This window comes from Trachymyrmex septentrionalis, unplaced genomic scaffold, assembly GCF_001594115.1.
Source record: "Trachymyrmex septentrionalis isolate Tsep2-gDNA-1 unplaced genomic scaffold, Tsep1.0 scaffold148, whole genome shotgun sequence".
In the NCBI taxonomy this organism is placed as follows: Eukaryota; Metazoa; Arthropoda; class Insecta; order Hymenoptera; family Formicidae; genus Trachymyrmex; species Trachymyrmex septentrionalis.
In genome coordinates this window covers 948,480-961,124 of record NW_017304631.1, presented here as the reverse complement: position 1 = coordinate 961,124, position 12,645 = coordinate 948,480, and the positions used below count along the sequence as shown (strand labels likewise).

Here is a 12,645-nt window from a genome sequence, read left to right as displayed (position 1 = left end):
CCCCCCGCCCCGCCCGGCCTCACTCGATACCGTTTATAACGTTTCCGAAGGAGAAATCGAAACGGCAAAATTCAAATGACGAGGATGAGCCCAATTCCAGAGATACATCTTAGCCTCCTTAAAGATTTTTTTTTAGGATGTACCAAAGGATGTTGTGACGAGGCTCTTACAACGCCTCTTGGAAACGGTGCGTCTTCTAATCGCAAACAATAGAAATCTGTATCTGCGGTGAATTAAACGGTGCACGCGAGCGTGCGGATAGTACAGACGTTCTTGCGACGTGAGAGGGACGATTGTCTTTACACGCAATCAATGTTCTCGCGTAATGCGAGGAAAGAACAAAAAAAAAAAAAAGAGGGGGAAAGTAACGTACCTTTTGTCCGCCACGTGTTGCGTGAGAGTGTTGCTTTATTATTGCGCGCTTCATTATATATACCCCATATATAGATCAGTAACTTGCGTGGACGTGCTCATTTTATAAATGTATTACAATCAAATACGTTTATATTTGAGAGTTTCGATTGTGTACGTAACAATTCTATCTAGATGCGATTATCGAGCACCGCCTATTCGACAGGTCCATATCTTCATTGATAAAGCAAGTGGATCACTTGATGGATCTCTATAATGGCGCGTACGCCGCTTTGGCGATAAACAAGCGAAAATAAATAACGAATTATCGCCATTTCGATCCCAAAGCTGCACGTCAACGAGAGCGTGTTGCGCTCTCGTGAACACTCAGGAAACACGTTCTCCTGAATGTTACGGACGAGCAATATTGAAACAACAACGCATCTTCGGATATCAATAGAACAGATCCCACGCGCTTCGCGAGCTTTAAGCTCGGTTCGAGCTTGGCAGAGTTTCAACGAAGTTGCACGCAATTTGCATCGCGTCGCGTTTTATTTTCGACGTCTCCAGCGTGAAGCACGACGTCGCTTTCGCATCCTTAAATGGCGATCGCTGAAATTGGGGAAGGAAAAGAAATTGTGGATGAAATTATTCAATACACAATTGTGACTTGAAAATTCACTCCTGGGAAGGGAAAAGAAATTTCGTATTTTGGATGGATAGAACTAATTTTATTTGGAATTCTTTAGATACCACTTTGTTCTAAAGCGCACAATCGATCGGTTCAAATAACAACTTTCTTGTTTTGAAACGCATACTCGTGTCATTGACACGATACATTTTTAAAGACTAGAATCTCGAGGCGGGAAAAGATAAAAAAATTGAATGAATAACAACGGTATCTTCCTTATAATCACAAAAATCAATTTATCAAATATGCTCATTGGCTCAAGTGACAGAGCCTGTGTCTATCTTCTGATTAACTATAAAAAGATTAGAATTCGCTATGATGAGATACATTTGTTATCATTAAGAAAATGCCGGAAAATAAATAGCAGCCGTTTATCGTTTAATTACAAAAGTAAAATAATATATATATATATATATATATGTATTTGTGTGTACATACAAAAAAATACGAGATATAGCTGTAACGACTGGAAAAAGGGGTTTGCAAGCTGTGCCGACTTTTTAATTTACTTTCCAAGAAGAATTTTGCGAGTGGCACCGATGCTTTGGCCTGCCTGGGTCGCACCCTTGTTGGAACCCGCTTGAAGACCAATCACACCCTGACCAGCTCGCAATTGTTCCTCTGTAAAATCACGTTTGCATTCGTCTGATGGCTTGGGTCCTAGGTAAGGTCCTTTCCATTCGGGATGCTTGTATGTCTAAACGAACAGAGATTTAGATGTTATTGTTTTATTCTGACAAATAATTATATCAGTCGTAAAAATTATTTACTACTATAAAGAAAATTGTTGCGAAATTTGTAGAAAAATTAATGATAATAGGGATAAGGAAACGTACTGTTCGGCCGAGCGCGAACAATGTTGTTACTACTTGGGCCACATCTTTCTTCTCCCATAAGTCTACGGTCTGGAAAACATCGACGTCGTCCACCCCGTAGTCCTTTAACGCCTTTTGAAACCTACAACATATTCAACGTAATCGTATAATGTACAGTCGGTACAAATATCTCGCCAGTCACCACTTACAAATTGATGTTTTCCATCATCTTGAACTGTCCGCCGGTACTGTTGATCTTTGGTACGGATCCAGGTGAAAGCTTGTTCATCAAATGGCACAGGACCTGACCATCCTTGAGCACCTCTTCAAAGGTTTCACCAGGAGGAAACTTCTTACCAAGGATCGATTCGATCCATTCCTGTGCCTCCTTCTCCTGTTCGGGGTTGCGCTTCGCCGCAATCTGTGCAAAATTATGTGCGAATGTCAAAATTATAACATACTGTTGCTTAGCGGAAAGGAATTATTATGAAAATTCGTAGATTCCCAATGGATTGATAGAATCCCGCGATACTTCAAGTATTCCAGAACATTTCAAAGAACACGTCTCTTTCGAAAAAAAAAAAAAAAAAAACATTTTATTTTGTTAGGTATTATCAAGCAGTTGGCTTCTTTCTGTTTAAAAGTTAAGAAAATAAAGAACTCGGAAGAATAGATCACTATATGATACACGTGACCGTAAACGGATCGGAACGGATTACACCACACAATTGAAATATTGTATGTGTATATAAATATATACCTTAGCGCGCACTTGACGTTCTAGAGCCATCCTTATGATATTTTTGAAAAGACTGAAGTGCCACGGGTTCTAGACGTGGCTTTTTATACGTTTCGGAGGAGTACGGAACCACCGTGGGCCAAGTCGGGGGAGAAATCCGTCCAACAACGTAAGAGGGTTGTATACGGGGTGTCCTAAGAAACGTTCCGAGGAAAAAAATGTTTCGTCGGAATTTTCCAGGGGAAGTCGCAGTCGGAGATTCCTCGTTATTATATTCATGTCGACTGGATGTAGCCTTCAAGGCTTTCTTGATATAATATTTTCTTCTTCATTGACTCGATAATCGATAAACCAGGTACTATCGGAGATACTTTTTTCCCCATGTTCCACATCGTTGATGCGACACCCCGTATAAGCGACGGAAGCGTGCGTGATTCCACACGTTTCGGTATTCTAATATTAGCGGCTTATTCAGTTAAACGAGAAATAGGTTTTCCGAAATCGCAGAGACGCGCAGCTGCTATGTGAAAATTGGGCAACTTAATAATGATTATAACATCCGGTAAATAGCCGAAACAAGATTCGCATGAATAAGTCACTGTTCTGTCGGCTATCTTTTATTAAAACGAGCCAATGTAATAAAATAACTATTAAGGATCTCAGATGTCGATTGCGATAATGTCTATAAAAATGCAACGGCAACGGAATATTTTGATTTTTTTCATTGAATCTCACAATAATTGATAGAAGCACATTGAAAAAAAAAAAAAATTTACTAAATTTTATTTCTTTGAATCGTAAACATTCATTTACAGTAAATGAATATTTATTTAATAAAAAAAAAAGTCGAATCAAATTAATGGGTTTTGTATGAAAAAATAAGTAAATATTTATTTAAACGATTTAAACTAATATTTATCAAAATTTTTTTTCCAGTGTAATTATCCAAAGTTTCTTTTATTTTTTTAATATAAATTCGAGATTGCATATATTCCAATTTGAATCAAGAAATGATGAGGAATAAACGATGAACAAATAAGAAGGAAGATTCTTTATATGTCATTACGGAAGTTAGAAAGATCTGAACGGATCCTTATTATGGGATATAAAAATGTCAAATCTAGGATCGTCTGACTTGTTCGAATAAAACTGTTCGCGTTGTTCTTAGTCTAATTACAATGCATATTCCAGCACATAGCTTATCAGTAGGGCATAGGCAACGTGTCGAGGTCCTGACACAGAAGGAAAAAAAATACGGTCGCCTCGTGGAAAGTGGGACGTGCTACTTTTAAATAGTTCTCTGTCATATGGCTCGGGTTATTATTGCGCGATCCAGATTTTGCGGCAGATACTCTCCTGTCGTGCGAACGCAAGATAGAGGAAATACGGAAAATTATAGACATTCCGAGGACGAGGCTTTAAAAGTTCATCACTAATATATAATAATATATAATAATGGCTAATATAGGCGAGAGCCTTAGGGGAATTCAAAGAATATCAAACTTTGCTCCTGCAAGACAATCTTATAATAAATCAATCGAGAAAAATTAAAATTACTGTATACGTTTTCGATACTAAAAGAGCAATGATAATTCAGTCCCTTGAGTTAAATAACATTTTATTGTTTTTAACTTTTGTGTCAAACTGTAAATTAATCCATTTATGTAGTTGAGTCGTTTAATTTTTTAATTGTGAAGAGTAAATAACACTTATATTAATGTATACATTTATTAGTACATATATAAATAATAAATTAAATTTGAGTTACATTTAATACATTTCTTAATTTGTTTAACTTTAGTTAGTTAAATTATGACATTGAGGAATAGTAGCAACTTACAGAAATGATTAAAAATAACTCAAATTGGTTATAATGATATATCATATATAATAAATTTGATATTAAGAATTTAATACATAATATGAAGATATGTTTTCAGAAGTTGCGAAGTACGCTGTAACATCCGAAACAGAAAGTAACGAATACAATATCTTCCAGAAGGACAGTATGCACGGTTTTATTACGTTACGTAATTTGAATCTCGCGTGTGTCGATTCAAAGGGGATCATTTATTGGTTGGATGGTGGACCGATGAATCACGTTTAAATTTAAGTTTTCTGCGTTCTTGCACTAGCTACAATATCGTCTGCTCCGTGTCGAAGGTGCGTAGGTGTTTTTCCTGAGAGCGCGATGATGAGACTCCGTATTTTTAACATTATCTTAAATGCAACTATTCGATACATTATTAGATATCAAAGGAGTAACGATAGCTCCATCCCTTGAATTTGAATTTGAACATTTTATTATTTTTAACTTTTCGAAAATATAAATCAATCCATTTATGTGACTAGTTTCAAAATAAACAATATCCATATTAACGTATTCTCTTTTTATTAGTAAATGTAAACTAAAGAATTAAATTTAATAAATTTTCTTGAGTTAAATTGTCTAATTTTATTATTTTGATTGAATTGTAATGACATATTGAGTAGGAGCTGTGATGACCTATAAAAGTGATTAAAAATGACTTAAAATTAAATTTAAATTGACATTATAAATTTAACAGCGTAGATTTATAATACAGTTTCTGATTCATATTTATAATTTCTTGATTAAAATCTTATGTATTTAATAAATACATTTTAAATTAATTTCAAATTGAAATGAGAAAATATTATGCATATATTGAAGACATATAAGAAAAAACAACTTTAATATAATATAATAATAGAGCTAAACGAAAAAAAATTAACATCGAATGCAGCTTCTAACTCATATTTATAATTTCTGGATGAAATTTTACATTTTCTATAAATATATTGTAAATTAACTTTGATTGAAACTCTTTGTATACCTTTTTAATCTTCTCGTCGTTTGGTATAAGTACGTGGTTGAGTAGGACGCGATTTGAAAAACTTTTTTCCTGTTGATGGAACCACATCTTGCTGTATAAAGCAGAAAACAAACAGATCAATGAAACGTGATTATCTCAACATCCTGAACCGATAAGTGAATGAAAAAGAATAAATAAGATTATATATATTAAAAAACTCGTTCGCTCTCACTTTCACTTATTTTAATAGTTCTTAACTCTCCTATTTGCAAAGAAATGTTCATTATATTATTATCCCTTTTTACTTTTAGCATTTTCTTTTCGACTTTCTTGTATTATATTTATATTTAATAACGTATAAATATCTACCTTGTCCTGGCTTTGTCTTTTTTTGAAAGATGTACGAATCAGTTTCTCTGACGATGTATCTTCATCGCTATCCAATAAACTCGCGTTAGAAACCTGAAATTCAAACAAGAAATTCAACATATTAATAAAATCTCAATCTCATATTCAAAAAAATTATTAATTCTTATTTCTTAAACTCTTGCAGAATACAGAAAGTTTGTATGAATCTTCAAGCATGCCGAAAAAATATCGATTCTGAAGAACAATTTTTGTCAAGGACTCATAGGTTTGAAAAGTGCCCTGATTATTTTCTTTGTCGCGCGCCTACAATAATAAACTTATAATTATTCTTTAATCTGCTATTGCCCGTTCTTGTTTCCATCAAGAACTTATTCAGCATATATTACTTGTGTACTCTCTCTCTCTTGATGTCATTGATCATTTTAGTTTGATAATTTATAATATTTTGTAACTCTCGACTGATTGTGTTCCGTAATGGCTTTTTAAAACTGATACTCTATTGGTGAGCTTGATTTATGTATTTTCATACAAACTTTCTGCATTCTAAAAGAGTTTAAGAAAATTCAAGAAACTTTATAAATATCACAAACTAAGAAAATTTTATTACACTAAAATTTTTTGTTTATTACCTTAACCCTTGTGCTTTCTCGTGTTATAATTTCTTTTTCTTTCTGAAGAGTTTTTAGTTGATGTTGAAGCGTGTTAATAGAAAATTCGTTGCTACTCTTAGTTTTTTCCAGAATCTTTTGCATTTCAGCGTTTTGCTTTTGTGCGAGCTGCAAATCTTTCTGCACGTTTGAAAGCTTATTTTCGAGATTCTTGGAATAATCTATTTCACTACTTAATTTTTTTTCTATTCTGTTTATGTCATTGACGAAACCTGTCTCCCTTAGTTTCAATGAGTTTAACATCGTCTCTAAATTCTGAATCTAGAAAATAATATTGAATTAGTAAAGACTAATATTATATTGATCAAAATTATTGTGTGAACGAGCCTGTACATAATTTATTTTACTTTTTCCGCTTTTGTACGTAATTCATTCTCCAGCATATTTTGCGTCTCCAGTAATGCTTCGCTCTTAGCACACATTTGATTATATCTTGCCATTATCACCTCGATTTCATTTCTGTCATAAAAAAAAAACAAATTACTCAAATCTTAATAATTTTAACGATTTTATTAGAACACACAATCTGAAAGATATTTTTATTTTCAAAACTTCATCAAATTTGATTAATATAAATACTCACTTATACATGGAGATTTCATTCTGTAATTTTGAGACAAGTGCATCCTTTTGCGCGATCATATCGGTAATATTGATCTTATCTTGTTCTAGTGTATTCAGTTGGGATTGTAAACTTTTGAATTTTGATTCTAGTCGCTGTTGTTCCTAAAACAGATATTAAACTTACGATATTAATAAAAAAAAGAAAAGAACTGAAAAGATTTAGAATTTCTTTTTAACGTACTTCAATGAACAATGTTTTTTCCTTAGTGTGTGCGCTCACTAATTCATGTTTCTGTGAATGGAATTTCCGCTCGACGTCATTTACTTGTTCTTGCCATTTGTTTTGCTCCATCAGTGCCTCCTGCATTCTAAAAAAATTGCTTAGTTAACACTATTACGTTCGTGCAATTTATTGTGTGTGGTGCGATGACTTACTTCTCTTCTTGAAGTAGCAATTTATTTTCCACTTGTGCGGCAGATTTCGCGATGTCGCATTTCTCTTTCTCGATCGTCTGCAGTCGCGATTGTAAATTCTCGCATTCCGATAGCAATCGCTGTTGTTCCTAAATTAGAAAAGTCATTCAAAATAAATTATGGAAAAAAATTGTGGGACCTCTTTAAAAACTGCCTAAACAACATACTTTGACGAGCATCAGCTTTTCCTCAGCATGTTTATTCGCCAATTCATTCCTCTGACTCTGCAGCTTGTTTTCAGAATTTTCCAATTGCTTCCGCAATTTATTTAGCTCTGTCGACCTCTCTTGTAATCTGATTCAAGAAACGATTTTGATAAAAATCTTTGTTTACGCGAATTATAAACTAGCAGAAGTATAACGAAAATTATACCTTTCCGTTTGAAGCTGCAATTCATTTTTCAATCTTGCAACACAGTTCTCCATATCTGCAATTATAGAATTAATTGTTTATAATTGTTAATAATGAGCCTAAAATTAAGATTCAAACATTTTCCATGTATGTAAAAGCGTGCCTTTCGATTTCGCCTCATTCTGTTGCAGCTTCTGGATAGTTTCTTGCTGCTTTAGAATCACGTCGTCGTATAAGGTGGATAAACTAACGCGGTGTTGCTGAAAACTGGCAAGGCTCTCTCTGATGTAATTCATATATTCCGTGATATTCTCGATGTACGGCCAAGTTGCGTTCAGTCTGTTGTCGCCAAAAAAGAAAGTCAAGTCGCAGAATATATAAGAGAGATTCGTGTTACGACAAAAAAGTAAGAAATGAGGCTTACTTTGTTTGAATCTCTTCCTTGTTGCGGGTGTCTATCTCCAAGGAGGCGGACAAAGAAGCCTGCGCCTCTTGGCTCTCCTTCAGTTTTCGTCTTAGACTTTGGATTGTACGGTCCTTATTCTGTTGGTCTTGCTGCTTGTCATCATGTGTGCAGGAACCTTCATTCACCTGCTACTTCCACAAAGTATTCATGAAAAATTACTTTCCTTGCTTATTATCGAGCAACTTCGATCAAACTTGAATCAACTTAAGCGGCGATTAATTTAATCTGAAGAAAGCTCAATAAAATAAAGTTTCGAGCTGTATAATTCATTATGTCTATATTTAGTTTTTCCTTCCGTGTCAAATAAAAAAAAATTAAGATTTCTATTCACGATTAAGTTATTGGAGTTTGATTGAAGTCATCATCATACAAATTACTCTTGAGCTGTTTGTAACAATTCGTACCTCTTCCGTTTGCTGTAATCCATCATTATTCCCCGTTTGGTTCATCCATTGTGCGATCATTGCATCGATAAACTTGCCGCTGCTTTGCGTGCTCGCGCGAACTTTTTCTACAAGTTTCGCATCAATCGCAAAATCACGACATGAAGAACAATTAAAGCGAAAGACAAAACTTACCTTCCTGCTGCATGTTTTTCTATTTTAAAATATATTTTTTAATTGATATATAACGATCGAAGCTCAATTCGAGTTTTATCTACTTTGCAGCTCAAATCACAGATGCTCAGATGTTTAAACAAAAACTTCACCTCGCTATTACTATTGAATATGATTGGTTGAATTTAAAGGTAAATACCAATCACGTTCTACTGCTTCTGTTATGTTCCAATATACACTGCCAGTACTAAAAATCAATAGTATACGTAACTTGAATTATAGATTTTCAGCAATGATAGCGCAATATTGGCACATTACCTACGTATATCTCTTACTTTTTATTTACTTTTCTATCTTCTTTTAATTCTAAGGATTGAAAGAAGATAACGAGTAAATTAAATCGATTTTAAAGTTAATCTACATTGACAGAAATGTGGTGGACAGTAAACGCTACTGGATTTTGCATCCTTGTAAAAATACAGAAATCAAATGAGGCAATTTCGAATCAGTATATTTGTTGATAATTTTGTTTTCTTGTGATAACGTATAATTATGGGAATTAGCAACAGAAGATGTAATTATTGGAAATCGTTTAAATCCGGTTTCTAGGATACGAAAATATTGCATGAAATAAACGATGCAAATTAAATTATTCTTGGAAAAACGTAAATAGCGCTCTGTAATCGGTTCGTATTTGTATGAAGTATCGCGCAGCATACTGCAACGTTCTCTGTCGGTCTATCGTGCAAGCATTTCACTGCAATTCGCGTTTAGCGTCTCCGAATTGTTTTCAGGTTATATTTACCTTCCTGGTGGAACATAAAAACTTAAAAACAATATATGTTGAAAGAATATTCCCAACAGAAACGAACGCTCACGTCATCCTGTAATAGTGCCAGTTTAAAAATGCAGAAAGAAAAATGAGTATTTAATTGAAGATAGGAATAATGATTTTTGTAAGATTTGGCGTTTTTGTGATGTTACAGTCTGTGAAATTTTGAGAATCTCACGCTTCCTTTTGGTATTATTATCGCACAATTTGAAGTCCGTTAGAAATCTGAAGCAAATTTTATTTAAAAAAAAAAAACAAGATTAATCATGTCAGGATTATTCGAGCAAATCAAGTTGCTTTATGATCAGGCACTTTATTGCAATGTGATCTCTCTGACGAACTTGGTGCTCTCTCTCAGCGAACACAACACTGACTTGCTACCTGGTTACAGCAAGTTTCACGTATATGTTTATTACGCAGATGCTCATTTTCATTTAGGCAAATATCGTAGAGCAGAGACTCTCTACAAGAAGGCTCTGCAGTTCCGTAAGTGTTTGTTAAAGTCCAAAGGTACAGGGAAACCTTTATTGGATGGACAGAAGGATCTGCCGTCGGATGTCAACATCAAATATCAGATCCACTTGTGCCTAGTCAAGTCCAAGAATCTGCAAGAAGCTTTGCAAGTGCTACAGAGCATCCCTGGCAAGCAGCGTACTGCCAAAGTAAACATGGCACTAGCCAAGATGTTCCATGAGCAAGGAATGGAACGGTCTGCTATTACCACGTACAAAGAAGTGTTGAAAGAATGTCCATTGGCTTTAGAAGCAGCCGAAGGTCTCCTTTCTTTAGGAGTAAAGGGTGTGGAAGTCAATTCTCTGATCGTCGGCTCTATCTCGAACTCGATGAATTTGGAATGGCTTAATACGTGGATCAAAGCTCATGCACACATTCATAATAGAGAATACACGCATGCCGTGAGTACTTTAAGGTCATTGGACAATGTTGTTTTGCTTAGAGATAATTTCAATCTATTGACTATCATGGGCGAGTGTTATTATTATGCGGGTGATGATAAGAATGCTCTGCTGTGTCTGAGGCGAGCTCGCGTTATTGAGCCAGATATAACAAAAGGGTAAGTCCACATTTAGAGATTTATTTATATATATATTACACATAAATACTTATTGTTTGTTACTTCTCTACAGGGTGGACATGTATGCTGCAGTTCTATACAAAATGCACCATATCAAAGAATTGGAACGGCTGATACCAGCGATAACTGCTAACAATGAATGTACTGGCGAAATTTATGTAGCAATGGCATATTCTTTGTTTGCCGCTAGAAAGTTTAGCAGAGCAAATACTCTTACTGCTCAGGCGTTAAATTTGAATCCTAACGACATAGAGGCCACCATATTACGGGGTAATCTTCTTATCGAGCAAAAGAAGTATCAGGACGCTTTGTTCTTTTTTAGGCACGCCGTGCAATTGAAACCATATAGATATGAACCGCATAAAGGTTTAGTAGATTGTCTTGTTGGGATGCATAGGTTGCGAGAGGCTCTGAATATCGCCAGCAGCTCTTGCAAACAACTTGGACACACCACAAGAGTTCTAACAGTGAGTTAAAGTTAAAAGAAAATTTATCCGAAGTGTAAATTAAAAAATATATAACAATGCATTTTCCGTTTGCAGTTATATGCATCCGTCTTGATGAAAGATCCTGTGTCAGTGAGCAAAGCTAAAAACCTTCTCGAAAAAGCTTTATCTCAAGATGAAGTCTACTTACCTGCAGTGTATTTACTCGCGGAGATATACGAACAGGAAATGAATTTGGAAGCAGCCATCGAACTACTCGAGAGACAGGTGGAGATTCACTCTACCTGTAAGCTCCATCAAACTTTGGGAGACTTATGGGCAAGAATGCACAATGAAGAGAAGGCTCTAGATCATTATGTGATAGCTTTAAAGTACATATTTCATTTTTGTAATTGTTGATTTACATCATAAATCTAGGTGAAGCTTATCTAATTTTTGTTTTCAGTTTTGATCCAAACAACAGGAGAGCTATAGAGGGAATGCACAGATTAGACAATTCTTCTAGTAAATTGGATTCCGCTTATTATATGACCGTTGGTGAGGAACAGGCTGATACGACCTATGATGTCGGTGACGGTCTGCCAGATACAGATAACGATGAAGCACCCGAGGAGAGCGAGACTGAAGCCATTTGGTCGGATATGGACTTGGAAGCTAATAGTCAGTAATCATTCTTGTTATAGAAACGAATAGCCAGTGAAAATTGATTGAAATTTTGGCTTCTAAACTAAGTCCATTAATAACGGATTTCTTGAAAAAGAATCTTGGGAAAATAATCTGTACGAACGAAATGAGACTGAGATTGTTCGTGATTATTATTTGATAGGAATATACATCGTAGACAATTTATTTCTTTTTATAATAAATTCAACGATTGTACCGCCGTGGAGCTCTGTTGCCTACTTTTAAAAATGTCAATGTTAAATTTTTATTAATTTCTATTACGAAAATATTTTCATAAAATGGAGAACTCTAATATCAGGAGGATTAAGGCAAACGAACATGTACCCGTTATTTGTTATATTAGTTATATTAGCGATTACAGCTTAGATTTCGATGAACAGCGCAAACTATTCAATGATAAAATATACATATATAGATTGTAGGAAGTCATAATAATAATAATTCTTAGATCGATGTAAAACAATATCACATCGTTTGCTGAATAGGAAAGCTTATCACTGGCTTGCGATTTGTCAACATGCCTTTCCATATCTTTTATACCTGATATGTCGGTATTGTCAAGGATTCAAGGATAAAGCCTCAATTACCGGAAATATATTCGTGGCTATGTAACAATACTACATTTGTCAACAATATTCATATATGTATGGTGTGTGTGTGTGTGTGTGTGTGTGTGTGTGTGTGTGTGTGTGTGTGTGTGTGTGTGTGTGT

At 34.8% G+C, this 12,645-nt stretch overlaps 4 protein-coding genes across 5 annotated transcripts in view; 1 reads left to right on the top strand and 3 right to left on the bottom strand.

Moving 5' to 3' along the window:
• The window catches only part of LOC108745751 (alpha-N-acetylgalactosaminidase), a 5,845-nt gene extending 5,413 nt beyond the window's left edge, over nucleotides 1-432 (bottom strand). The window contains exon 1 of one of the 2 annotated variants that reach the window (XM_018482081.1): nucleotides 374-432. The gene's annotated coding sequence lies outside the window, so the exon portion shown is untranslated. The remainder of the gene's footprint in view (nucleotides 1-373) is intronic. The other variant, XM_018482082.1, reaches the window with a different exon arrangement.
• Nucleotides 433-1,060: 628 nt separating this feature from the next.
• On the bottom strand, nucleotides 1,061-2,704 carry LOC108745754 (muscle-specific protein 20). Its single transcript, XM_018482089.1, has 4 exons — nucleotides 2,618-2,704; nucleotides 2,067-2,278; nucleotides 1,879-1,999; nucleotides 1,061-1,739 (listed from the first exon to the last, which is right to left on the bottom strand). The coding sequence occupies exons 1-4, from the start codon at nucleotides 2,645-2,647 to the stop codon at nucleotides 1,548-1,550; spliced, it is 555 nt and encodes a 184-aa protein (XP_018337591.1). The 5' UTR covers nucleotides 2,648-2,704; the 3' UTR covers nucleotides 1,061-1,547.
• A 2,743-nt stretch (nucleotides 2,705-5,447) lies between these two features.
• Nucleotides 5,448-8,931, bottom strand: LOC108745755 (synaptonemal complex protein 1-like). Its single transcript, XM_018482090.1, has 13 exons — nucleotides 8,901-8,931; nucleotides 8,727-8,833; nucleotides 8,281-8,450; nucleotides 8,020-8,195; nucleotides 7,878-7,932; nucleotides 7,673-7,799; nucleotides 7,467-7,594; nucleotides 7,273-7,399; nucleotides 7,051-7,193; nucleotides 6,815-6,926; nucleotides 6,429-6,728; nucleotides 5,800-5,892; nucleotides 5,448-5,542 (listed from the first exon to the last, which is right to left on the bottom strand). The coding sequence occupies exons 1-13, from the start codon at nucleotides 8,911-8,913 to the stop codon at nucleotides 5,456-5,458; spliced, it is 1,638 nt and encodes a 545-aa protein (XP_018337592.1). The 5' UTR covers nucleotides 8,914-8,931; the 3' UTR covers nucleotides 5,448-5,455.
• A 761-nt stretch (nucleotides 8,932-9,692) lies between these two features.
• On the top strand, nucleotides 9,693-12,611 carry LOC108745775 (anaphase-promoting complex subunit 7). Its single transcript, XM_018482116.1, has 4 exons — nucleotides 9,693-10,783; nucleotides 10,857-11,271; nucleotides 11,347-11,621; nucleotides 11,696-12,611. Exons 1-4 carry the CDS (start codon nucleotides 9,978-9,980, stop codon nucleotides 11,916-11,918), a joined length of 1,719 nt encoding a protein of 572 aa, XP_018337618.1. The 5' UTR covers nucleotides 9,693-9,977; the 3' UTR covers nucleotides 11,919-12,611.
• The last annotated feature ends 34 nt before the right edge of the window (nucleotides 12,612-12,645 follow it).

Excerpts from the sequence above, each read along its gene's own strand:
- LOC108745754 (XM_018482089.1), bottom strand. The coding sequence starts at position 2,647 with ATGGCTCTAGAACGTCAAGTGCGCGCTAAG. Across the intron at positions 2,279-2,617 it reads AACGTCAAGTGCGCGCTAAG|ATTGCGGCGAAGCGCAACCC; the intron begins GTATATATTTAT and ends AATTTTGCACAG. Across the intron at positions 2,000-2,066 it reads ATGATGGAAAACATCAATTT|GTTTCAAAAGGCGTTAAAGG; the intron begins GTAAGTGGTGAC and ends AATATGTTGTAG.
- LOC108745755 (XM_018482090.1), bottom strand. Across the intron at positions 8,196-8,280 it reads AAGGAAGAGATTCAAACAAA|ACTGAACGCAACTTGGCCGT; the intron begins GTAAGCCTCATT and ends TGGCGACAACAG. Across the intron at positions 7,400-7,466 it reads TTGCTACTTCAAGAAGAGAA|AATGCAGGAGGCACTGATGG; the intron begins GTAAGTCATCGC and ends CAATTTTTTTAG.
- LOC108745775 (XM_018482116.1), top strand. The coding sequence starts at position 9,978 with ATGTCAGGATTATTCGAGCAAATCAAGTTGCTTTATGATCAGGCACTT. Across the intron at positions 10,784-10,856 it reads GAGCCAGATATAACAAAAGG|GGTGGACATGTATGCTGCAG; the intron begins GTAAGTCCACAT and ends ACTTCTCTACAG. Across the intron at positions 11,272-11,346 it reads ACACCACAAGAGTTCTAACA|TTATATGCATCCGTCTTGAT; the intron begins GTGAGTTAAAGT and ends TTCCGTTTGCAG.